This window comes from Poecilia latipinna, unplaced genomic scaffold (assembly GCF_001443285.1).
Source record: "Poecilia latipinna isolate Pla-1442-1.1 unplaced genomic scaffold, P_latipinna-1.0 Scaffold762, whole genome shotgun sequence".
NCBI classification, from domain to species: Eukaryota; Metazoa; Chordata; class Actinopteri; order Cyprinodontiformes; family Poeciliidae; genus Poecilia; species Poecilia latipinna.
Window position 1 is genome coordinate 129,998 of NW_015113378.1, and position 24,680 is coordinate 154,677.

Below are 24,680 nucleotides of genomic sequence, written 5' to 3' on the forward strand. Positions count from 1 at the left end.
TTACCACAACTCTGCACGAAATACGCGCTGAGTTTATACACCTCTCCAACATGACGGCGCTCTTGTAAATCTCCTCCAGGACAGCAGAGGGCGATGTAAAATCAAATCCACTGAGCTGCAGAAGAAAATGAAACATGGCGGCTGTAAATAAACCAGTCATCAAAGCAGGTTATTCTGGATAAAATGAGCAGTTTGAAGCTCTGCTGGCTAATAATTTGGTAATATTTTATACTGAACCTATCTTGTGTTAGTCCACCCTGTGTCACCTCTAATATTAAGATGGTAACAGGTAATTTATAGGTTTTCTAGTTCTCATCATGCCTTATCTGAGTGGAAAGGAGACGGTGAAGGAGCTCAGGAGGGCTCTGTCGAACCCTAACATCCAGTCCGATCCTCTGCGGTACCGGAACACCGTGCTCAAAGTCATCAGGTGGGTTTCACCTGCTGTGTCTGTGTTGGTTCACAGGGCCGAACCTCCACAGCTCTGGGGCCCGCAGACATCTTAAACATTAAAACCCTGCATATAAAGCTACATGGGCTACAATTTAGAATGACGGAGCAGAACCCAAACACATGGACCTGACTTCTAAAGTTTATTCCTATTAACAACTAAACACAGTCAATTATTATTCTAAATAAAATAATCTAGGATCGTGTATATTCCTAATCTCTGTGAAGCAAATCAAAGTTTCTTAATTCAAATTAGCATTAAATTTACTTTTAAGTATTTTTTGTACCTTGGCTGCTCTGAGTAGTCATTAATTATTTATATGAGGAGCAGGCGTGACGTCCTGTTGTGTGAGTGAGCAGTTTCTGTAAAACTAGGCTATGTAAACAAAGACAAAATGATTTGAGGTGATACTTCAAAATATCTTCAGCATCTTTTATTAGTGATTAGTACAACTGGTACTAATCACAGATGGTTATGCAACTAGCGTTCCAAAACCATCTGTTTCCTTGTGTTTGTTTCGGATAATAGTGATCCTCACCTTGACTCTGAGATTTTTAAAAGCTGGTAAAATGTCATAATTCAGCATGTTTCTTATCACATAAATTTGAGGAATAAAACAGAGCGACTTCCCTGTACTTCTTCCAGCTTTCCGGTCAATCGTTGATGTCTTGCTCTCTCTCTACCTGGCAGCCTGAATGTATCACAGGCTCTTCTTAGATGATAAAGTTTCCTTTCACTTAGCTTCCATGTACTTGTCTTGACTTTGTTTTAAACTCCTCACAGATGCTGCCAACAGCTGACTTTGGTTCTTCCTCCCGCACTCACAGCTTCCGCTCCGAAAAAGTGTTTTTCTTAGCCATATGTGATCATGCTGATGTGTGCCTCTCCATCTCAGGGCTATGTCTCAGGGCGTGGATGTGTCCGACCTGTTCAGTGAAATGGTGAAAGCCTGCGCCACAGTGGATGTCGTCCAGAAGAAACTGGTGTACGTCTTCCTGTGTTGCTATGCCCACCTGAACCCAGAGTTGTCCCTTCTGGTCGTCAACACTCTGAGGAAAGACTGCCTGGATCCCAACCCCATGGTGCGCAGCCTGGCCCTGAGAAGCATGACCAACCTGAGGTGAGCAGGAAGACATACCCGGGCGCTAACGCGAGCCCCGCAGCGCTCCGTGACAGATTCCTGATCACTGCTTCTGTGTGTGGCAGGTTGCCCAGCTTGGTGGAGTATGTGGAGCAACCTCTGACCGCAGGGCTGAGAGACAGGGCGGCTTGCGTCCGACGGGTGGCCGTCCTTGGTTGGGCCAAGCTGCACAATCTCCAACCTGGCTCTGAAATAGGTAGACTTTTCAATCAATCAATCAATCAATCAATCAATCAATCAATCAATCAATCAATCAATCAAATTTTATTTGTATAGCACATTTAAGCAGCAAGGCATTTCAAAGTGCTTTACATAATAATAAAAAAAAAAACAGCATGTGACATTGAATAAACGGTAAGAAAGAGAAAAAAAATTTGGAAAAAAAAAAAGATAAAAACATCAAAACCTGCACCCCTGTCCTTATCTGGGATTCAAACCCGATCTAGGACTTTAGTCAAAACGCTGTTTGACAAGGACTCCAACCTCTAGGACTTCAGTTAAACACCGTTTAACTGGGACTCTAACCCTCTGGGACTTTAGTCAAAAACACCGTTTGACTAGGACTCCAACCTCTTTTCATTTCTTCTGTCTGTCTCTTTAAAAAGGAAAAAAAGAAGAGCAGAAAAAGTAAGAAATAAGTGCGAGTTCATTTGAGGTTCCTCTTTCAACCAAAAGTGATGCAAATAAGACAATCTGCCAAATCATACTGAGGAAGTATCCAGAAGCATGATGATCAGCAACAGCTAAAGGTTTCTCGCATTGCCAATGAATTGTTAGAAAACTTAGATTTAATCCATGGGATCAGTGCATTTGCTTGGCAGGACCTGGCAGATGCTTTCTCTTTTAATTCCCATAGAAGCAACTAATTATGAATGCAGTCTATTTGTTGTTTGTGTTTAAAGACATATGAGTTTGCCGATTAGAATTGATGTGTTTTAGTGAAGCATCCTGTTGGTGGCGCCAGCGTTCACATCTTTTATTGTCATTTACTCATTAGCCTGTTTTTACCACCAGTTGTGGGAAAGCAATGGGAGTGGGTGGTATAGACTTAGAATTGTATTGTAATATTTTGTGGTACTATTTTGATAATGCCAAAAATTATGATAAAAACGATTTAGTGCTACTTTTTATAGGTACAAAAAGTAGCATAAAAGTATAAAAGTGCTACTTTTTGTACCTATAAAAAGTAGTACTTTTATACCTATAGGCGCTAAATCAAATAACATTCTATACCAAATAACATTCTATACCAAATAACATTTACTTGTTCAGGACACCAGTCACGTAAAGAAGTGTGATTCATACCACTAAACTGCACACAATAACTGCTTTTTCATATTTTCAAATTTACTAACAATTTTTAATTTTCAGTCATTTTGATTTCTTTCTTCTTTTTTTTTTTTTAAACATGATTAATTGAATGATAAAATTCTTATCATGGTAATAATTTTGTCACAATAAATGATGAATGAGTGAATAGCAGCTGGTGTTTGGGATATGTTCCAGACGGCGCGGTGGTGAACGAGCTGTACAGCCTGCTGAGGGACCCGGACCCCATAGTGATGGTGAACTGCCTCAGAGCTCTGGAGGAGGTCCTGAAGGACGAGGGGGGAGTCGTCATTAACAAGCCCATCACTCACCACCTCCTCAACAGGTTGGGAAAGAGAAACTACCCTGGGTTCTCTCAGGGTCCAGTGAGACGAGTTAAGGCATAGCTGTGAAGTGGAAGGAAAATTAAATATGGATTTTCAACTTGTTTCCAACATCTGGGCAATATGTATGAAAAGCGGAATTAGGGTTGAAATATGTATCACAATATAAGCATTTCATGTCAGTCGATATTGATATTGACTATCTCTAGATAAACAGGGTCAGGAAAAAGTTAAGAAAAAAATATGGAAGGAGAGGGAAGTAGTCCAGTTATGGCAGCTTGACTTTGACAACCTTCACATGTAGATGTGGTGTGGAATTCTGTTTCAGGTCAGTTAGAAATAAAAGGCGACTTAAACACCAACTCTGACAGATCATCAGTACAGCTGGTGTTTAATGAACTAATAGCTGCGGGAGTTAATCTAACACGTTGATCACTTATTAATAATTGCAAAATAAACATCAAGCCATAAAAACATAAGACTGTAATGGACTGAATATTCTGTTTTTTCTGTGGGGATATTACTAGTACTATTATTATTATTATTATTATTATTATTATTATTAAAAAACAATACAAGTAATAACAATATTAAATTACAATAACTTAATAATGTTATTATTGCTATTGTTTAATAATAATAATAGTACTAATAATAGTATTATAATAATAATAATTGTACTAATAATAGTACTATTATTATTAAAAACAATAGCAATAATAGTTTATGTTATAATTTCATATTATGTTGTTAAATTATAATAACATGAAGTCATAATAACAGTATGTTATTATGACTTCATGTTATTATAATTTAATGTTATTATTGCTATTGTTTAATAATAATAATAATAATAGTAGTACCAATAATAGTACTGTTATTATTAGAAAATAGTAATAATAATATTAAATTAGAATGTTATAATTTAATATAATAAATTATATTAATTTAATAAAGTTATTAAATTATAACTGTTATTATAATGTAATACTGTTATTATTGCTATTATTTTTAATAATAATAATGGTACTATTATTAAAAACAATAGCAATAATAACAATATTAAATTATAATAACTTTAAGTTATTATAATTTAATACACAAACAATTCAGAAACAGTATGAAATGGGAAAAAGTTATAATTGAATAATATAATTTAATAACAATATAAAATTATTATATTATTAAATAGTATAAATTGCTATTGTTTATTGCTATTGTTTTTTTAATAATAATAATAATATTATTATTATTATTGTTAGTACTATTATTATAAATCAATAGCAATAATAATACAAAATTATAACTTTAATTATAAATTATAACTTTATGTTATAAAGTTATAAGTTATTACAACTATCATTAGCAATAGTGACAACAGTAATTATCAATATAAGTAATACTAATTATTAGTATTTGTTATATTGATAATTGTTTTTTATTATTATTATAATAATTATTGATTAATTATTATAATAATCATTTCAGTGTAATACTTAGCAATATAAAGTTATTATATTACCAAGTTTATTATTATATACTTATATGTACTTAAGTATATTATATTTAAGTATAATATAATATACTATGTGTGTATGTATGTATATATATATATATATATATATATATATATATATATATATATATATAAAATCAGGAGGAGCGCGACAGATGTAACATGCTGTCAGTCAAGATAACCGACAGCGGATATTTAGTGGGGTGTTTTTGCTGATCATTTTTCTTTTCAGCGCAAGCTCTGCAGGTGATAACCTCTACAAATTCTTTGTTGGTAGGTCTTCAAACACCGTAGATATTCTCTTCTCTTGCCCTTTTCTGCAGCACACTAGTAAGGGTTTGGTAGTCAGGTGTCTTCTTAGAGCAAATGACCGATGAGTTTGCTCTTTTGGACGATTGACCAAATCGTCCCCAAGGACAGATCTCTTTTGGGTCCGGTCTAAGGTTTGGGAATCTGACCCTGGTTTAAATTCAGCCACAACGTTACCCCTGACCTTTTTGCTGTGTTCCTTGGTTGTCATGATGATGTTCATCACCAGAACCAGGGATCTAAAAAGGCTCAACAACCTGGTAAAGAAAGCTGATTCTGCCCTGGTTCTGTTCTGGAGATGATGATGCAAAGAAGCATTCTTCATAAAATCAAGAAAATCATGGAAAACCCTGATCATCCTCTTCATGAGACTGGTTTACAACAACAAAGTGTCTTTAGTCAGAGGCTTCTTTAAATTCGCTATACTACAGACTGCTACAGGACATCTTTACTGCCAACAGCCATCACAATCCACAATACCACTTTGAAGAACCTTGGATAATACGAGTTCCAACAACATTTAATTCCCTTTTGGAATCAATAGAGTATTTTTAATTGAATTGTATTGATCATGTGAAAGCATCACCGTCACAGAAATGTCAACAATCCATTTCCGTAAAGGGGAAACTTCAGGTAGAACTAAGCACCAGCATACAGAACTACAAGCAAAACAGGCTGAAAATATACTGAACTAAAGAAGAGGGACGCAAATGATGGACAGAACAGGAAGTCATCATTGTATGTATGAGAGGAGCAGGAAATTAAATGACGGAAATTGGATTGTCATCATAAACCTCTGTCAGAACAGGATGGATGAAGGCAGCAACAGCACCAAGTGAGCTCCCATCAGAGACATTTTACACTTCAAATGACAGCCAGCTGGATCTGAAACCACTCTCTCCTCCCGAACATCATTTATTCTCCCTCCTGCTGACCAGAAGAAGACTTGGTCTAATTAAAGAGGAACTACAAAACAGTTTCCTTCCTGTTAGAGCGCTTAAACGTACACTTCCTACAAACGCTCTACCATGACTGAATTATTTCGGTCACCAGGGTCCTAAAAAAGAATTTGGGTTATTATTATTATTATTATTATTATTATTATTATTATTATTATTTTTATTTTATTTTATTATTATTATTATTTATTTTATTTTTTTTTACAATTTTTTCCTCGGTTTGATTTTCTTTTCATTTGAGTTAAGCTCAACCCAAAACTTTTCAAAATGTCTGTAATGATTCTTTCAATTCTATTTTCAAGGATGGGTAAATTTCATCATCATCATCATCATCATCATCATTCCACAACAATGAAAAGAAATGTTGTGAACACAAAGAAACGATCTGGGCCAGATTTTAGATTTTTTTAAGAGGCACTTTTTTTTTTTCTTTTTTGATGAATGTGTTTTTCAAACATTGTACTTTATATGAAACTCATAGGCCCAAATTAGGTGATATGTATTAATTTTGGGGGGAATTATATGAATGCAGATATTTAAATATTTGAAAATAATGCAGTTATAGCTGGTTTTTTGGAAACAATGTAGAGTTATTGTTTAGAGGATGCATTAAATCTACCATGCATCGATACCTACCTGCTGATATAAAGGGCTACCAATTAATGTACTGTAATTTGTATAAGTTAAAGCTGCAGTATGTAACTTGTAAAAAAAAAAAAAAAATTCATATATTTGTTGAAACTGTTGCTGCCTTGTCATGACAGGCAGATAATCTGAAAAAACTGAGCTCTTCTGCCGTCTCCCAGCGTTAACTAGAAACAATCAATCAGATCTTAGTGATGTCAGTGATTGACAGCACTCCCCTCCCTCACTTTCTACTCCTCTGCAGGTAGCATAGCCTGTAGTGAATGCTAAGGCTAGTTAACATGCCCACTGTTGACGACGGATAAACGGTTTTCCTGTAACAGGAAGTTGTTTCTCCACTATTGTCACATTTGGGAGTGAGTACATGAGGCCGATTGACAACACTAAGCCCCTCCTCCTGTATCTAATTGGTTGCTTTTGGATGAGGGAGGTGCATTTCTTCAGATGGCAATAACAGTTCAGGGAGGAGGTGGAGGATTATCTGTCTCATAGCAAACTGTCACAACATGATGACAGTTTTAACAAATATTTTAAAAACTTATTTTTTATGTATTTATTTTTAATCAAAGTTACGTACTGCTCTGTAAGAACTTCTTTTCTTGGTGAATAGGGCACCAAAACTGGCTCCGGCCCAGGGCCCCTCATCCTTGTAAATACAGCCCCGGTAAAGATAGACAATGCATATACAAGAAGAACAAGATAGAGCCCGCAATGAATCCTTCAGGATGTTCACCAGTGAACGTCGAATATAAAATATTTTGCTTCTAGGCTAAAAGAGTGTGACACTTGGGGCCAGTCGGAGGTGCTGAGGGTCCTCCAGCGGTACCAGCCCCAGTCAGAAGACGAGCTCTTTGACATCCTCTCCCTGCTGGACTCCTTCCTGGTCAGCCCCCACCCTCCAGTCATGGCGGCCACCCTAAGCCTCTTCCTGAGCCTCTGCTCCGGCCTTCCTGCGGTCAGCCAGGCCGCCCTGGAGCGAGTGCGAGGACCTCTGCTGGCCGCATGCGGGAGTGGATCGAGGGAGATGAGGTTTACGGCCCTTTGTCATATACAGGTGAGAGTTTCAGCTCTAACTTCTCATTTATTTATGTGTCACTTCCAGACTGTTTCTACACTGCAGTGTATAATATTTTTGTATACTTCTTACAATACAATAAATGCATTTTGAGAATTATATCAATCTGTGAAATTGTATGTGCATGATAGTGTCATTACTTAACCCATCATCTGCCTCTGTTAATACCCAGAGACTAATACCTAATATAATTTTATTTGTTCATTAGTGTATAAAATCAAATAAAAGTGTTTTTCTCTTTTTGCAGCTGCTGTTGCGTTCCATCCCCGGCCTGCTGGGAGAGCACTACAAGCGTTTCTTTTGTAGCTATGCTGAACCGGCCTACATCAAGCGCAGAAAAATGCAGGTAGTGCTCTTATGCCAAGCAAAGTTTTCGCTATAAGTTATTCCTTCACACTTTTGCCTCCAGACAGCCAGCTGAAGTGGTTTTGAGCCGTATTTCTCTGAAGGACTTTTAGATGACAATATTCATTGTTGTCGTCACAATCACTCTCCAAGGATTCGATTTGTTTCTTTGTTGTTTCCTTTTATTTTGCTGAATTGTCACACTTTTTGTGGCGTGAATATCCACAAATCGATCAGCATCTGTCACTTCTGCTGATGCTGCAGCGGTACCCCCCACTTCCAGCGTGGGGTCCAGTTTTAGCTCAGAGACGTCCCACACTGGTTGCTAGTAACTACCACTGGGAGAAATCAGAGGAACTCAATGTTTTTTCCCACAGATTATCTGTCATACCAAACTGTCATGACATAGAGACAGTTTCAACAAATATGTAAAAAGATATATTTTTTAGAAGATTTTTTTAAAAATTATTGAGATCGTTTTAATGTCTCATGCGATTAATTGATTTATTGCTTATTGCTACAGGCCTAACAGCATGGTGTATTAACCAGAGGGGTGTGTGTGTGTGTGTGTGTGTGTGTGTGTGTGTGTGTGTGTGTGTGTGTGTGTGTGTTTGCAGGTGCTGGTAGAGCTGGTGAATGATGAGAACGTTATAATGATCCTGGATGAACTGAAGGGTTACTGCACTGATGTCAACACAGACACCGCTCAGGCGGCCATCTCAGCCATTGGTAAGAACACACACACACACTCGCGCGCAAACCGTCACTTATCTGTGACGATATGTACCATACCTTTTTGTGGGTTTCACTTAACTAAACATTATCATTACAAGTCTGTATCCAAAAGGATTTAAAATTCAACTATCCCTTGATGGCTCCATTAAAGTTTTAAAATACAAATAACAAACAAAAGGCAATGTCTTCTTACTTAAGAAGTAGACCAAGAATCAAGAAATCTGTAAAAAATATATATATACATATTAAATCTGAAAAGGTTTTCTAACCAAATTAGGAAAAACAGGCTGCTCTCCCCAGAGTCGCACTTAAACTATCCCTTCAAGATGTTGCACATGCAAAAAATCTTGTTCTAGCAAGACGCAGAACTTGTTAAAACGAGAACATCTTCTCGTTTTGAGGAGATTAAATAAAAAATCTTACTACAGCAAGATTTATATCTCATTTACACAAAGATATCCTCTTTCAGCAAAAGTTGTAACATTAAAACAGCAACACCTCTTTGGGTTCTCAGATGTCGCGTAGAAGAACCAGGAAGAGGAGGAGAATTAAAGCGAACCCTTTTACGCATTTTTAAGAAGCAAAAATCTTAAAAAGGCGAATTTTTATATCTCCGTGTAACGAGAAATTATTCATCCAAAATGAGAAACTTTCTTGATGTAACGAGGTATAAAGCTTGTTTCACTGTGATGAGAAATGTTCTCGTTTGAACGAGACACTGTCATGGTTCTGGGTTGTTTTGAGTTCCTTGTGTACATCGTCTCACCTGTGTGTCATTGTTTCTCTGCTGGATCCTTGCATCTTCTCCGTCCTCCTCTCCTTTGTCTCCTAGTCCCTTCCTCTGTTTGGACCCCACACAATTGTTTCAGGCTTTTATTAAACCATGATTGCAACTTCCACTCCTGTCTCTGCCTTGATCCTCCACTCACCTTCGTCAGATCATGAGAGATACCTGCTCCCGAATTTATTTTCAAGCTCTGGCAATTAAACACATTAATAACAATCAGTAAGAAAATCACAAAGTGTCTAAAGCTATTTGTAGCATGGAATGGCAGGTAGTCTCTGTATGTGGGTGGGGGAAAAATGTGCTGTTTTTCCTGTGTGCGTTTCAAACCATATTAGATGGAAAACAATTCTGTTTCCCTTTATTAAATCAAATATGCAGCAAAAGAAAACCTTTTATTTATGTTTTTTTACTGTCATGTGTAAGAAAGCAGGATTGATCACATTCCGGGATCTGAAGCTGAGCTTGCTCTGGTGTTGAGTTTTAAGCTCGTATTTCCTGTTCCGTCTCCCTTTGTGTCCCTCTGTCAGGACGCATCGGCCGAAGCTACAGCGACAAATGTCTGGAGATTCTCACCGGGCTGCTTGGGCTGAAACAGGATCAGATAACCTCTGGTATAAATCAGCCCCCAACATTCAGACAAATACTCTCCCGTCATCCTCTCTGGGAACATGTTGATCACTAGTAACTGTGTGGTTTTCTGTCCTTTGTCCTCCTGCCCCGCCCCGTTCTCCCAGCGGTGGTGCAGACGATACGTGATCTGGTCTGGGCGTGTCCTCAGTGCAGCGATGCCGTGTCTTCAGCCCTGGAGGGCTGCGAGGAAGTGCTGCAAGACAGCCAGGTTAGAGCCCAGATCTCTCACTGTCACCGTGAGGGGGCTCCGTTTCACAGAGTAAATCAAATCAACCTGATTTATTGGATTTAGACCTATACATAGGACTCGGTTTGCAAAGTTCGCAAATCAAGACCTCGAAGTCCGCCTCTCTTTATGGCCATCCGGGACGCTGCAGAAAGCCTCTTCCAACCCAGAGTTGGCATGAGGTCATTTTTCAAAGACGTCAGACTTTATTCAAATTAAAGCTTACAAAACAGCCAAATAAAATGTTTTGTTGAGTTTAAATTAATAATTTTTTTTGTTTTTCAGGAACTGGATAGACTTGCTAGTAACTGGAGTATATGTTTGCTTTGAGCGCTAAGTAGACAGGCCCCCAACATTCATCAACCGTTTTACATATTGTTGTTTCCTCGTATTGATCAGCCCGACTTCTTCTATTCCTCCCGTACACAAATGAGAATAGATTTGCATTGTTTTACATGTGTGGTCTCACTCGGGTTTATGAGTAGTACAGAAACCAGGCTGCGTTACAACAGTGAGAAAACGCTCTGGAAATAGGAAGGAACCTCCAGCAGAACCACAACCAGAGCCACGCTCAGTGTGAGTGCTCATCTGCTGCAACCGACGAGACAGAGCAGACACACACAAAAAAAAAAAAGATTTGTGGTCTCAAATCTATAAGAAGTTTGTTCTGGTGGTCACGCAGTGCATTACTATCAGCATGCACTACGTTATTGCACTTTCCTTAACTTGAGATAATAGTAATCAACATAATGCTGCATTCAAGCAGCTCTCAGCAAGTATTATTATACACTAATGTTGTGATGGTGACTGCAGGACAGAAGAAGCTCTCGCTTCATCTTTTGCTGTCTTGTGTTTATTCCATGGTGTTTTTCAGGAGTGGGTGTGTTTCAGTGGGAGCAGCGGTCTTCAGGGTCGTGAGCTCAATTCCGGCTTTTCCCACCACATATCCATGCCTTGCTCTAAGCCCCTTGAACCCGTTGTTGAAAACCGACCTGCGTAATGTGTGAACGCGTTAGAAGTTCAGCTCATTTAGTCAATTAGATTTCTATTTGCAATAACATAGAGCACTGTTGTTTGTTTCTCTCAGAAATGTCATCACTGCTTTAAGGAAAGTGGTTTGTGGCTTTTGTGAGACATGCATAATGAGATGAAAAATGCTTTCCCCCGAAAGCCTCTTAGAAGCTGCACCCGTACTAACTTCTTAGTTCTTCTTAGCTCTCTGTGACCAAAAAAATCAATCATTTGAATTCCTCTTTCAGACCGCAACCCAACTTCCTCCATTATTATTATTATTATTATTATTATTATTATTATTATAGTCACAGTTCTGATTACAGAGGCTCTCAGGGAGTGCCAGCAGGACACGTCCTTGAAGGAAGCAGGTCCAAGTGGAAAACCATTTGGACCAACCCATCGATATAATTTATACTAACTTCTTAGTTAGTACAGGTGGGTGACCATGTCTCTGTGGGTAGAGTAGTCGTCTTACAATCAGAAGGTTGTAGGTTCAATTCCAGCTTCTTCCTGCCACATGTCAATGTGCCCATGGGCAAGGCCAAATTGCCTACCAAGCTGCATATCAGTGTGTGAATGTGACTCTAGTGGAAAGCACTTTGAGTGGTCAAAAATGATTGGATAAAGCACTATATAAGTTCAGTCCATTTACCATTCCTTTTTTTGTGTGTGTGTGTGTCACATTTTTGGATCATTTTAAAAGTAGACGAAGAAATCACACTTTTTTTTTTTTACCATACTGACTATATCAGTGCAGAAGGTCTTCATGTTGACGTCACTGAGCAAAAATAGTTTTTATTGTACTAACTGAGAGTGCAGTGTTTAAAATACACTGAGATCACTATCTAAATGTCTTCAAGATCCAGTGGGCGTAGCACAGAGTATTACTAAAGAACATAAGAGGTTCCACATGTGAAAAGTCTCTGAGGATGTGGTAGGAAGTCCAAAGCGATAGCGATGAATCCAAGAATTTCCACCCAGGCTGCCCTGCAGACTGTGGATCGTGCCACAGCAGATGGTTGCTACCGCTGGACTCTGTAGACGCAGACCAAGGAGGAAGTGACCCCTGACCTAGTGCAAATGGTGGGAGTCTAGCTACGCTCCATTACAGTGTGCGTCGAACTGTGTCAATATTCCGCTAATGTCAAGACAACGCAATTTCACAGTTGTGGTGTTTCCAGTAACTAAAAAATGCAAATAAAATCCCATGAGTCAGAATGTTCGCACACCAGGTTATTCAACTTGCTTTCTTCTTAATTGTTTTCACCAGCAGTAATGTCTTGTTGTTGATCATGTGACTCATGTGATGTGAAAAAAGTGCTTCCAGTCAGTTTTTCAAAATACACTAATTTTGGTGGAGCTGAAAAACCGCCTCATCCTAGCAGAAAAACTTCTGCTGCATTTCCAAATTTAGCTTCGTAATTCCAGTTTGCACTACTTAATGTGCAAACTGGAAACACGACTAGTGTTGGACATCATCTCAGTTCATACATGTTGAACTGGAGAGCTCCTGCCGTGACAGGCTGCGGCTCCTTCCTCCCAGCAAGGGAGCAACTCAAAACTCAATAACTGTTTACATCCCTGCTACTGTTTGCATATTTTGTCACTTTCTTGTAAATATTCCGATATTTCTATTATTTGCACATTTCTTAGTCTGAGTATGGTATTTTTAATAACCGTACTATACTTTTTCTTATGTTGTAAATTCTTACAATTCAGTCTCATATTTCTTATTGTCTCTTAGTATCAGAATCAGAATGCCTTTGTTGTCATTGTACAAAAGCACTACAGAATGCGTATTCTTACCGTAGTATTAATCTGTGGTTTGATTGGGCTGTTGCTTTGCTGCTGGTATACCTGAGTGATGATGAGGCAGGGTTTCCTCCAGTGTCATATAAGCCTGGCGGGTCACCAGGCTTCACTTGCATCGTTTTTTTTTTTTAATTTTTTTTAGGGTTTTTTTTTTTTTTTTTTTTTTTGACACCAGTAACAATGATAGCAGAGACAAGTTGAAGTAAACTCTCTGGTGAAACTGGTATAAGCACAATGGCAGCAAAGTACAGTCAGTATGTGAACAGAAAGGGAGACTGAAGTCATGTGTCTTTTGATTAAGCAGAAAGAAACACTTCCTGTTTCTACTTCTCCACATGATAACAACTTCAGCAAATAAAGAGACAAGTCATGGAGAAAGTAACAAAAATTTTAAATGTTTAAATTAGAAAAAGTGAAAAATATTTTTTTAATTGTATTTTTTTGTGTGTGTTTGCCTTAAGATTTTATAGTTGGTGCTTTGGTGTTGTTAGTAATGTCGTCTAATTACACATAACTACCAAGACATGTTTTCAAATTTCCTGTTAGATTTAGATATTTTTTAACTCGTTGACACAGTGAGCCACTGGATAAGTGTCCAGCTCCTCAAACCTATGCTAGCATAGCTAGTTTTCGGAGACATATAAAAATTATATAATGAGTTACTAGAAATGTTTTAGTTGGTGCAACAGCCAAGAAAGACCTTTCTATTTCCAAGTCTGCACTGTCCACATTATTCCAATCTGTCTGGAAATCATCAACACTTTCATCCACCAGGGCAGGCAGGCGTTGCTGTGGCTGCTGGGCGCCTATGGGGAGAGGATTTCCAGCGCCCCCTACACGTTGGAAACGTTCATCGACGGAGTGAGAAGCGAGACCTCCATGGAGCTGAAGATGGAGCTGCTGACGTCCACCATGAGGCTGTTTCTGTGTCGTCCTGCTGAGACTCAGGACATGCTGGGGAGGCTGCTGCACTACTGCATCGGTGCGTGTCTGCAGTTAGACCACTGACTCGAGTGATAAAACGACAATTGGTACCAAACACAACGTTGTGTCTTACAGAGGAGGAGAGAGACATGTGTGTGCGCGGCCAGGCTCTTCTCTATTACCGCCTGTTGCAGCGTGAGATTGAGGAGACCCGAAATGTTCTCCAGGTCCGGAGATCGGACCCCTCCATGGGCGTTTTAATCGGCCGCCCGCCCGAACCCATTAGCCAGTGGGTGAGCAGCTTTAACACTCTGGAGCCTCTGCAGCGCTGTTCAGTAGAAGTAGAGTCAACCAGTAGGGGGAGCCCAGAACACCTGGCATCTATTCCCAAACCAAACGCCGACCTTCCGGACAATCTGGACTGCAGAAAACTTGAGATGGTTCATTTAGGTGAGCAATTAAACTTTCATTTGTTTTCTGTTTTGCTCAGCATGCTGGCATTTTTGAAAGTGTTTAGACAAACACGTTATGTTTGCCGTGAAACACCCCGGAAAGTCCTGATGCACGTTTGATATTTACTGTTTTAGATGTGCTCCCATGCAGAAACGCTTTTGTGTGCTGTAGCTCAATGACGTGCATTCATGGTGTCCTGCTGTGTCATGTCGGCCAAAATTGAGGAGAAAAACAAAACATTAAAAAGTTACACAACTGAAAGAAAATGAGAAGCTGTGAAAAGCAGGTTCATGGTTTCTCTGTGTACATTTGTTTTCTACTTTTGATATGCAAGGCAAAATAAGATATAAAAAGTAGCCTGGATCTGGGGAAAAATGATTGAGACAGAAAATAAGATTTATATATAGAGGTGGGAATATCTGGGGGGGGGAAACTACACATTTTAAGAAAACACAGTGAGCATGTAGGAGTTTTCCAGGAAAGAAAAAACCTTATTGAAACATATATCACACATAACATAATTCGATCAGTGTCTTCTTTGTAAAGCAATGCGTGTTGCTTAATCACTCACAAGCAGACAGGAGCTTATTTTGGCAGAGGGAATTTGTGGTGTTCTGTACTTGCCCATCATACAGGCTAACTCATCACTTTGTATGTAAATATATTTGACAACTCATAGAAAACGCCTCAAACTACAGGAAGCATGTGGTTTTAACAATTCTGTGTACCGTGAAAAGGGAATCCACCCCATGTCTGCTGGGCATGAAGTGAAACACAGTCTGGACTTACTCAGGCCTCAGAAGCATTTAGCATATGATAAATTACATTAGACTATTGTTTACTGAATAAAAACTAATCTGAATTGCAGCAGCAATGAGTGATAAACAAAGCAGCTTTTAGAACCACTGTCGGCAGCCTTGACCTGAAATGGTTATTTTCTCTCTCAGTTTTCACTCCCGGACCTTTCTGGGGAATTTTATCTACTATTTGCTAAAATATTCTTGATTTTGATGATGTCATTTGTCTAAATGTAAAGTTTATTGATTCCCAACCTATGGCAATTGGTCATTTTAGGTTTTCTTTTTATGTGAATAGGGACAGACATCATAAGTTTGTACTTCTTTTTAAAATTTTACTTATTTTGATTATGCAAATAATACCTAGCTTCCCACTTGTTGCACGATATCTTACATCTCACAATAGCAAATAAAAATTAAAGGAGGCACAATAACTATAATAACTAAGAATAATTATACATAGCCATATGAACACATACATACATATTTGCACACACATATTTGCATAACAAGCCAATATATATAATAATACCTTTACAAATACGTGGCTTCCCTATCATCACCATCTCAATTTGTAATGAACAGTCTTACCCGCGATATGTTTCTAACATCATATTTTTACACATTTTCTTAAACTGTCTGATAGCTGGACTTTGTTTGAGCTGGATAAATGATTCCATAGCCCAGCACCAGAAATAGATACAGAGAAACTTTTGGTTGTTCACCTGGTTAAGATTTTAAAGTTATGTTCCCCTCCTAGATTGTACCCTCCCTCAAGGTTCTTAAATAAATATTGAATATTTTCTGCTAATTGTCTCTTATTTGCCTTGTACATGGTAATTGCTCTCTGGTAAGACACAATATCAATAAGCTGTAGTAATTTTGACTGCTTAAGAAGTGGATGAGTGTGTTCTGGCTTCGTGTATAGTGTTCCATTTCATTCATGATTTCTTTTCGTCGTTACATAAACTATTTGTATTTATCATTGAGTGAATGAAATAAAAAAAAACATAAAATGAATTGAAAATGAAACTATGTCACTTAAAGTACTTTGAACTGCCTTGTTGCTCAAATCCATCCAACCATGTGAAATGTGCAGTACAAACAAACTTGACTTGTTCATTGAAGCACACAACAGTCACATCATCTTCATATCCGTTGTGGTGAGCCTTGCAGTGATGGGTAAACAGGGAGAAAGGGGCGGGGCTTCTCCAACAACTCGTCAAGGTTAAAAGATTTAAAAGCTGATCTGAGATGTTCCTTACCAAGGAATTTGGCTTTTCCAAACAAATGTTTTGAACGTAGGGAATTTTGAATGTTTGGGGTTTAAAAGTAATTGGTGTCTCTGTTATTTTTGGATGAAATGCCTTTGTGTTAACAGAAGCTCAAGTTTTACTCACTATCTGTAATTATCTCTATAATAATTACACCTTTTGGCACCGTGGGCATTTTCTTTTCATTTCAGGTCCTTTGCCTTTACCTAAAGAAAATTATTTTATTTTGGTAACCAGATCTCCCCTCCATTGCGAACGTGTTGTTAAACAGTTAAACCAGCAGCCCTGACATGGCAGAGTGTTGCAATAAGGAGCTGGATTAGACATGCTCCAGACATTCTGACCTGTTTGTAAGAACCCGGACCAATCAGGCAGCATGACTCCTGTAAACACAGCCTGCATGTGATCGTTATCACGCCTGACCAGTTTTGTGAATTCTGCTGCATAATGCTTGTTGTGGTACCCCGCAGTGTGGTTTTCTGTCTCAAAGCGTGACGGGAATAGCTGCAGAGGGACCATCAAGGTCATTTCATATTGAAATGTTGCTCCTGAAGTGCGTTTGGCTCTGCAGATTTCCCCACAGTGTGTTTCAGGAAGGAACCGGCGCAATAGAGACTGAGTGATTTAGAGTGCAATGACCAAATCCGGAGCTGAATCACATTTCTTCCATCATTGTGTTGCATGCCACACTTATCATGCTACAAGAGTGTATTTATAGCTCTGACATCAGAGGTTCCTGTTTACTTCCTGCTAATCTAATGTGGCTGGTGGTCGTTGGTGCACAACAAGCACAAGACGCTCGGATCAGATTCGATTTAGTTTGATATCAACCGATGATTGCATGTGCTCGAGTAGCAACTGTGTCTCCAGCATCCTGACTGTGCGCCTCTGTTCGTCCTCCAGGTTCAGACGGCACCGCTCAACGTTTGGGCGGCCCGGCTGGCCTCCCGGCTCCTGGTGCCGAGCCCAGCGTCACTCTGTCTCTTTCTCCACCCGTCACCCCGGACGAGTTTGAGCGCCTGTGGATGCAGCGGCGTGCTTCGCATACAGAACAAGGTAATGGAGCGGAAGCTTCCTCTTGCTTGCATTAGACAGGATTAATGTAAGTGAATAATGTAATTTTACATCGCTTCGCTTACATTAAGCGACTCGGTCTGTCGAGGTCCTGGATGTGAAGTTTTCACCTGAATGTTGTTACTTTCTCTATTTGGAAACAGCTGCAGTGTCTTATTAGACCACTTTAACATTAATGTCGTTGCAGCCTTTTTCTGCAGTCCGTCTGACAATTTAGTAATAAGCAGCTGAATAGTTATACCAGAGGTACTATTAAACTGATTTAGGGTGTTTTCACACCTGATAGTCCAGTAGAATCTGGACTATCAACTGGAGACCAGAATTGCAACATTTGTTACATTTTCAGCTGCTGTGGATTGTTTTCACACTGCACTGAGTCAAACAATCTAAACTAGTTGAAAAACCTGTTCACCCCCTCACATGTGGTTGCACTGCGCCAAGAACCGCTGAAGGAAACAACGCAAAAACTTCAGAAGAAGACACTGATCGCAACTTCTTTCTTCACCAAATGTAAACAAAAAATGGTGCGGCGTCAGATTTTAACAGTTGTAAGATCTCTCTTTTGTCTTTGGGAAAGGACCATGAGACATTTCTCCTGCTGGCACTGGCCTTCCCCGTTTGATTTACTGGTATTTACCCACATAATCTGGTTCCTGTTTTTGGCCTTGTCTCCTCTCAGCTTTCATTCACATATGCATTTGGACCAGATCAGAGTTCACTTCAACCGAACCGAGACCGAGGTTTGTAGGCGAATCAGAGTTCCCTTTTCTGACCCAATCAGAGTTCGAGTACTAACTCTAGTTTGATTACTTTATTCAAATTAGAGTTTGACTAGAGCAGACTACACAGAGTTGGTGTGAATGCAACCTTAAGAGTAGAAAAGAAAGATGCTTTCTTCAGGTAAACAAATTTTGAAAAATTGACCTTACAAACTCAGAGCTTTCACTTTAGGCTTCTAAGTTCACAACACATTTCCATGCCTTGATTCTATCTACCTGGTCTTGGCTTCATATTTAAATGAATTATTATGAATGCATTTTGGCAGAAAACCCACAAATATTGATGTGTATCTATTCAAATCAAAGCAAAGGCAAATATTTTTGCTTCCCCAAAGACCAAAGCTGTTTGATAAAAGCAGCTTGTGACATTAGCATCAACAGAAATCTGCTGTTAACTTTGGCTCAGTGTCTAAAAACCATGTTTCGAATTATTTTATTTCTTTGCGGGAGAAAACATGGAGGGATTTTCTCCGTGTAACTCTTCCATGAGTTCTCTTTTCATGGCCGTCTCTCTTTCTTAGTGTTAAATCATTAGCATCGTCAGCAGTGCTTTCCATAATGTTCTGGGTTCTTCTGTGACGGCCTGTCGTTGACACGCTCTTAAAGTAATTTCAGTCAGCTGTTCACTCCCGAGAGTTTTTACCATTGGTGGGTAATGACTCCCACTGTGGGACTCTGGACTCCGAGTAGCGTAGAAAAGACTTTCCAGACTCATAGAAGCCTCTTAGCCTACTTCACGCTGTCAGACAGGTTCCATCTCAGAGATTTTTTATTTTTTTTATTTTTTACTCCTTAGATCAAGCATTAATCTGGCCAGAGCTTGGCCAGAGAAAATGATCTCAGCTTCCCTAAAAATGTGATTAATCAGAGTTGATTTATAATGTAACAAGGCAGACAGTACATATTCTCATTCATCCTGCTTTCCATTAATTAATAAAATCCTCACAGAGGACTGCTTTTTAAATATACTTGAGCTGTGTCTTTGTCCATAAAGTCATTTAAAAATATTTGTTTCATTTAAAACAAAGTGTGAGGGGGAAAAAGTGTGTTAGAGAAGAATTGCCACGTCACGTTTCACATTCCTGATCTTAAACTGTCCATGAATGAACAAAGGCAGAAATATTCCCAAGCGTTCCTCTCCGACACATGCGAACCATCCAGATCTTTTACTATTTTTAGCTGGTGCTATCATCATGACTTTGAATATTATAACAATCACTATGAATAGGCATTAAGAAACATTTTCATTGTGCAAAACAGAGAAAATTGGGTTTCAATAAACATTTATGTAAACTAGCTGGTTTACGTAATCCAGCCTCTAACCCTAATCCTAAACCATGAGGTCTAGGTCTCATGGTTGACCTAGACCTGGACCTCAAGCCAGCCAAGGTCTGGCTTGAAATCTGAACCTGAACCCTCAGAGTCACATAAAGACAGTTACAAAGTCAGCCTTCTGTCACCTGAAGAACATTGTTGTTAGTTTGTGAATCACTGAACGGCTTAGCACCACAAGATCTGCTGTTGTTGTATCAACCTTCTGGACCTCTCAAGTCTTCTGGTTCTGGTTCTGGTTCTGCTCTGCATCCCCAGAACCAAACAAGGAGAAGCAGAATTCAGCTTNTTNTTTTTTTTAATCAAGGCTTAAAAACCCCACCTGTTTAGAGCTGCCTTTGATTAATAATAATTGAAACATTTGATGTGTATTTGATGATAGTTACTCTTGATTGTTTTAACAGTGTAATGCTTGTTGCTTGTTTGCTGTTCCCACTATAATTGGTTATTGCGTTATGCTTTCATCACGTGAAGCACTTTGAACTGACTTGTCGCTCAAATGTGCTGTACAAACAAACTTGATTTAAGCCTTCTCTTGAGCAGCCCTCCATGTCCACGCAACGCAGCTGCAGCTGTTTATAGGATTACATCGATGACATGTGTCACAGTCATTCGCAGCACATTGTGTGCTATGCAGCGGAGAACACAAAGAGACAATGAATGTTTAAGATTAGTCATTTTTAATGAGAGGACGGAGAAGACATTTTTGACATCTTTGGGATTATAACGAGCTGCTACCGTAGCTACAAAGAGAGACTGCTCCTTATTGCGTTAGCATTGTGAACAGAGCTTAATAAAATTACAGTCAATTACATGGAACAGGCTGATCCCTGCTGTGTGATGCACTGCAGGATGCGAGGCTGGGTTTACAACTGAATTAGTATTTCTCAAGATTATGCAAAAACTACATCCTTAGCACAAAAGGTGAGGAAATTTCTGTGTGATTATTTGTCTTTTTTAACAATCCGCCGCTCCCGCGTCATACCGCCTGTACTAAAGAGGATAAAACATTTTGTTTCTCTGGCACAACCTGCATTTCCGCCTCTGCTGATCGACCCGCATATGTGTGCATAGTATTACTTACTAATGTGGCATCACTGAGTGGAAACCAAAAGGTTTTCCAACAGTTTAACGTTATCAGTTAAACAGTTTAGCTGTTATCTGAAAACTGTGTATACAGTAAATAATCTGCTAAAAGACGAGGCATTTCCTCTGCCCTGTGCCCGGCACAATGTCTGTTTTTCCCCTCCGAATGTTATTGACCCTTAGTTTAGGAAGGAAGTACTGAATACAATAAAGGTAAATGTCAATTAAATTTAACTTTAAGTGCATTGGGAATCAGGTTGTAGTCTATAAACCATGTTATCTTTCATTAAGCTTTCCAACAAATGCAACTAAAGGTTCTTGGCCAGCCTCGTGATATACTGGACTAGAACACTTTTCACTCCTGTGGACTCGTGTAGAGTTGAGAATAAAATGCCCTTTGCTCTCCATGATAGGGGGGGAACAGCACTTTTAGTTTGTGGGATGAGAAAATGGTTGATTGTGTATTTGCAAGACATAAAAGCAAAGTGTCCCGTTTTCGGTTTTTACAGCCAGCGTGAAACATTTCTAAACTTTAAAACTCACTTTTTATTGGCACTTGAACTCAGTTTACCTTGGCTTCACGTATTTAAGAGCTATTACCACATTTACAATTGTTGGACAATAACTTCAATTCTCCAACTTGTCTTGGAAAATAAAACTTTAGCTTATTTACTGGGAAGAACGAACTGATAATGAAGGTTTCTGAGCAGGTGTTATACTTATGGGACAGATAACGGGGTTTTCAGTGAAGATGATTTTTCTTCTCTTTCCAACCAAAACTCCTTTGAACCAGGTTTGATTTAAGGACAGAGGTACCAATTAACCAGAGATGGGAGAAACTTAGAGAAACTCCTTACAGGAGAAAAATGGGTGGAAGGCACTGTGTACATGACTGATAAGATATACTGTAAAAGGAGAATTGTATGCGTTAAGTTTCACTTCTTCTTCTTCCTTCTACTCTCTTGCTTTTCTTTTCTCAGACGCTGATATTTACTCTGATTTTCTAAATGAAAGATCTAAAGACAAATGCGCATTTCTCTGATTGATTCAGTGTTTCTCTCTCTCCCAAAACGAAAAAGATTTTTCCTAAACAGACCAATAATAAAGCAAAAGACAAACTGATCTACAGAGACAAAAAATTAGAAAAGAACAAGAAGAAGGAGGGAACAACTCAAACTCGGTGTCAATTTACTTAGAAAGCACTTTAAAAACAACATGAGCTGCTAATAGTTGTAGGGTAAAAACAAAGTAATAAAATCATCTCAGAAAACAATAAAAGTCACCAGGCTTTACTTAAATACCACGGAGCAAAATTGAGTCTTTAGAGGCACCTAAATTCACAACAGGTGTTTGATCCATGAATCGATCGATAATAAATGTCCTGAGTCGATCAGAATTGAATCCTTTTTTCCAAAGTAATTCCTGAATCACTGGATAGCTGAATGGGTTGAATAGCACTTTGCTCCAATCTGATAGTTGAATAACATTAAAAACAACAAACATCTGTGTTGCTGAGCTCATATCTATTTAAGCAATAATTTAGCAGCAAGAAGGGATTTTGAATCAAAAATATTTCTTATCTGGTCTCTATATGGTTTCCCGTCATTAATTACAGACCCTCCAATTAACTTGATTAAAAAATTCAATGGAGTCCCACCACTATGTTTTTTTAATATGTGATCTCTTCATGTGAGAGTTTATTGCATCCCTAATCTGTAATAGTGTATTGATGACTTCGAGATTAGATTTAAATATAATAGTTAGTTACTCAGTTACATTTACTGCAGTTCACTTTTTACCCGCTACTGTTACGCAAGTCATTTTTTGGCTACTGTCTGCAAACCTGCTGCTGCTTGTTTCATGACGTTTGTTAAAGATGTTTCTCATTCTGTTTCAGCAGAGTCGGCCGATGAGGGAGCTAACGGCACGTGGATAGAGGACACCATCAGGTGTGGGGCCGTGCCCCACTGCTCCCCACAGAGCCTTCACGCTGCCATGCAGCTCGTCAACATCCAGACACTTGCCTTCACGCCGACACACACGCTCCCATGGAAAGTCTTCCTTTACACGCACACCTTGCGCGCCGACACATCCTGCAGCACGCTGGTGCTGGGGGAGCTGCTGTACGCCGGAGAGCTAAATCCAAAACGCTCAGCTGAAGGAGAGATGGAGGGCAACGAACAAACGCAAGCAACGGCGGCTGGAGATAAAGAAATTAAAGTGACTCTTTGGCAGCAGCCGCATGATGTTAGCGCCCTGAGGGTCTTTCTGTCAGTCCTAACCACTGTACTGCACACACTTTCCTCTGAGGTGGCTTAGTTTATTTAAGCCTAAAGTGAGTTGTTTAGTTCCATTGTGATGTTATCCAGTGCTTTGAAAAGGGTGAGAAAAGAATGACTTGACTTTGACACTGTAACAGGAAAGTACACACTTGTTACAGATGAGGCTGGGTAAAATGTGCACAAAAGCTGTTCATATTCTCTGTTTAATCATATCCAAAGTGTGCTACACTATGAAAAGCTAAATAAAAATCAACTGAGGTTCATGAATCTCCTGTGTTCACTGTTATTTTGTTCTCGGGAAGCAGAGCAAAGAAGAAATCCTTTGATTCGTTTCTGGCCTGATGACAGTGGAACCACAATGAGCTGCTTTCATTCACAATCAATTATTTTCAGGTGGAGCTGGGATCTGGAGTCATAAATTATAGCGCTGTTTACCTAGAGACTCAGACGAAGGTGGTGTTACGCTTTAAACAGAAGCAACTTAAACTTCAACTTTAAACTCTTGTCTTGCAAATGATGTGTATCAGTCACTCTGCTTTACACACAGTAACAGGTTTTTGTTGCTATGTACGGCTATGTAATGTCTGGCAAGCATTTCTATTAGAAGTGAATAGAAAACAAGCAGGAAAGTAAAACTAGAACCTGCCAAAGTGTGCCCTTCGGTTGGAACCCAGTGTTCTGATGCTAAAAATTAGCATCGATGCTAAGTTTAGCTAAAATAATATTAATAGCATGTGGAGAATCACCAGCATGTTGACTGATGCTCTCATTTCGACACTCCAATGTGGTTGTCAGTTAAGAGGTACCAAGTTTCATGAGTCATATGGTACTTAACACTTCCTTTGCTCTTCTTCCATCTTGTCTATATTAATAGTGTTATAGTGTTCTGTCAAGGTGCTATTTTTCTACATTTCTAAATGCCAGCTCTGCCCTCTGTAGTAACTCAGTGTTCCACCATGTCTGTAGTTCTGACACTCCGCCATCACTGTAGTTCTAAAGAGCAGAGGGGCAGATAAAATTCAAAGTCTATTTTGAGTCTAACTGACACAAAACAGTGTCAGAACTTGTTTTGATTTGAATTTGGTTAGTTTTTTCTTAATTATGCATAGGAGCAATGCATGCTGCTCCTATGCATTGCTATGGCAGGCCCTAATTAATGAATATGTATTATTATGTGCCACTTTATACTACAGTCAAATAACTGCTACCTTCAGTTGTTATGAAAACTCTGTATATATATCAAAAATAAAAGAAATTTGACTTGGTATCATAGCTGTATCTGGCCCCTGAAATTGGCCTCTGTCTCTTTAAGAACCTCCTAGCTTTCCTAACACTCCCCCTTCAGCATGTGATGACAACAGTGTTTCTCCATGATGGTGTCT

The 24,680-nt window shown here is 39.0% G+C and overlaps 1 protein-coding gene and 1 long non-coding RNA gene across 4 annotated transcripts; one reads left to right on the top strand and one right to left on the bottom strand.

The window, feature by feature from the left end:
* Positions 1–101: 101 nt before the first annotated feature.
* On the top strand, positions 102–23,565 carry ap4b1 (adaptor related protein complex 4 subunit beta 1). Of its 3 annotated transcripts, XM_015046045.1 has the most exons (14): positions 103–218; positions 301–430; positions 1,347–1,571; positions 1,658–1,788; positions 3,099–3,246; positions 7,442–7,727; positions 7,996–8,094; positions 8,711–8,822; positions 10,143–10,226; positions 10,350–10,453; positions 14,072–14,279; positions 14,357–14,671; positions 17,649–17,801; positions 22,914–23,565. In XM_015046045.1, exons 2-14 carry the CDS (start codon positions 318–320, stop codon positions 23,333–23,335), a joined length of 2,400 nt encoding a protein of 799 aa, XP_014901531.1. In that variant the 5' UTR covers positions 103–218; positions 301–317; the 3' UTR covers positions 23,336–23,565. The 3 variants fall into 3 exon arrangements, with proteins under 3 accessions (XP_014901530.1, XP_014901531.1, XP_014901532.1); XM_015046044.1 differs by having other exon boundaries at positions 102–430; XM_015046046.1 differs by having other exon boundaries at positions 103–430; positions 22,917–23,565.
* Positions 19,015–22,942, bottom strand: LOC106955719 (uncharacterized). Its single transcript, XR_001426640.1, has 2 exons — positions 22,860–22,942; positions 19,015–19,407 (listed from the first exon to the last, which is right to left on the bottom strand). It is a non-coding gene; the product is annotated as an uncharacterized LOC106955719 (long non-coding RNA).
* Positions 23,566–24,680: the final 1,115 nt, after the last annotated feature.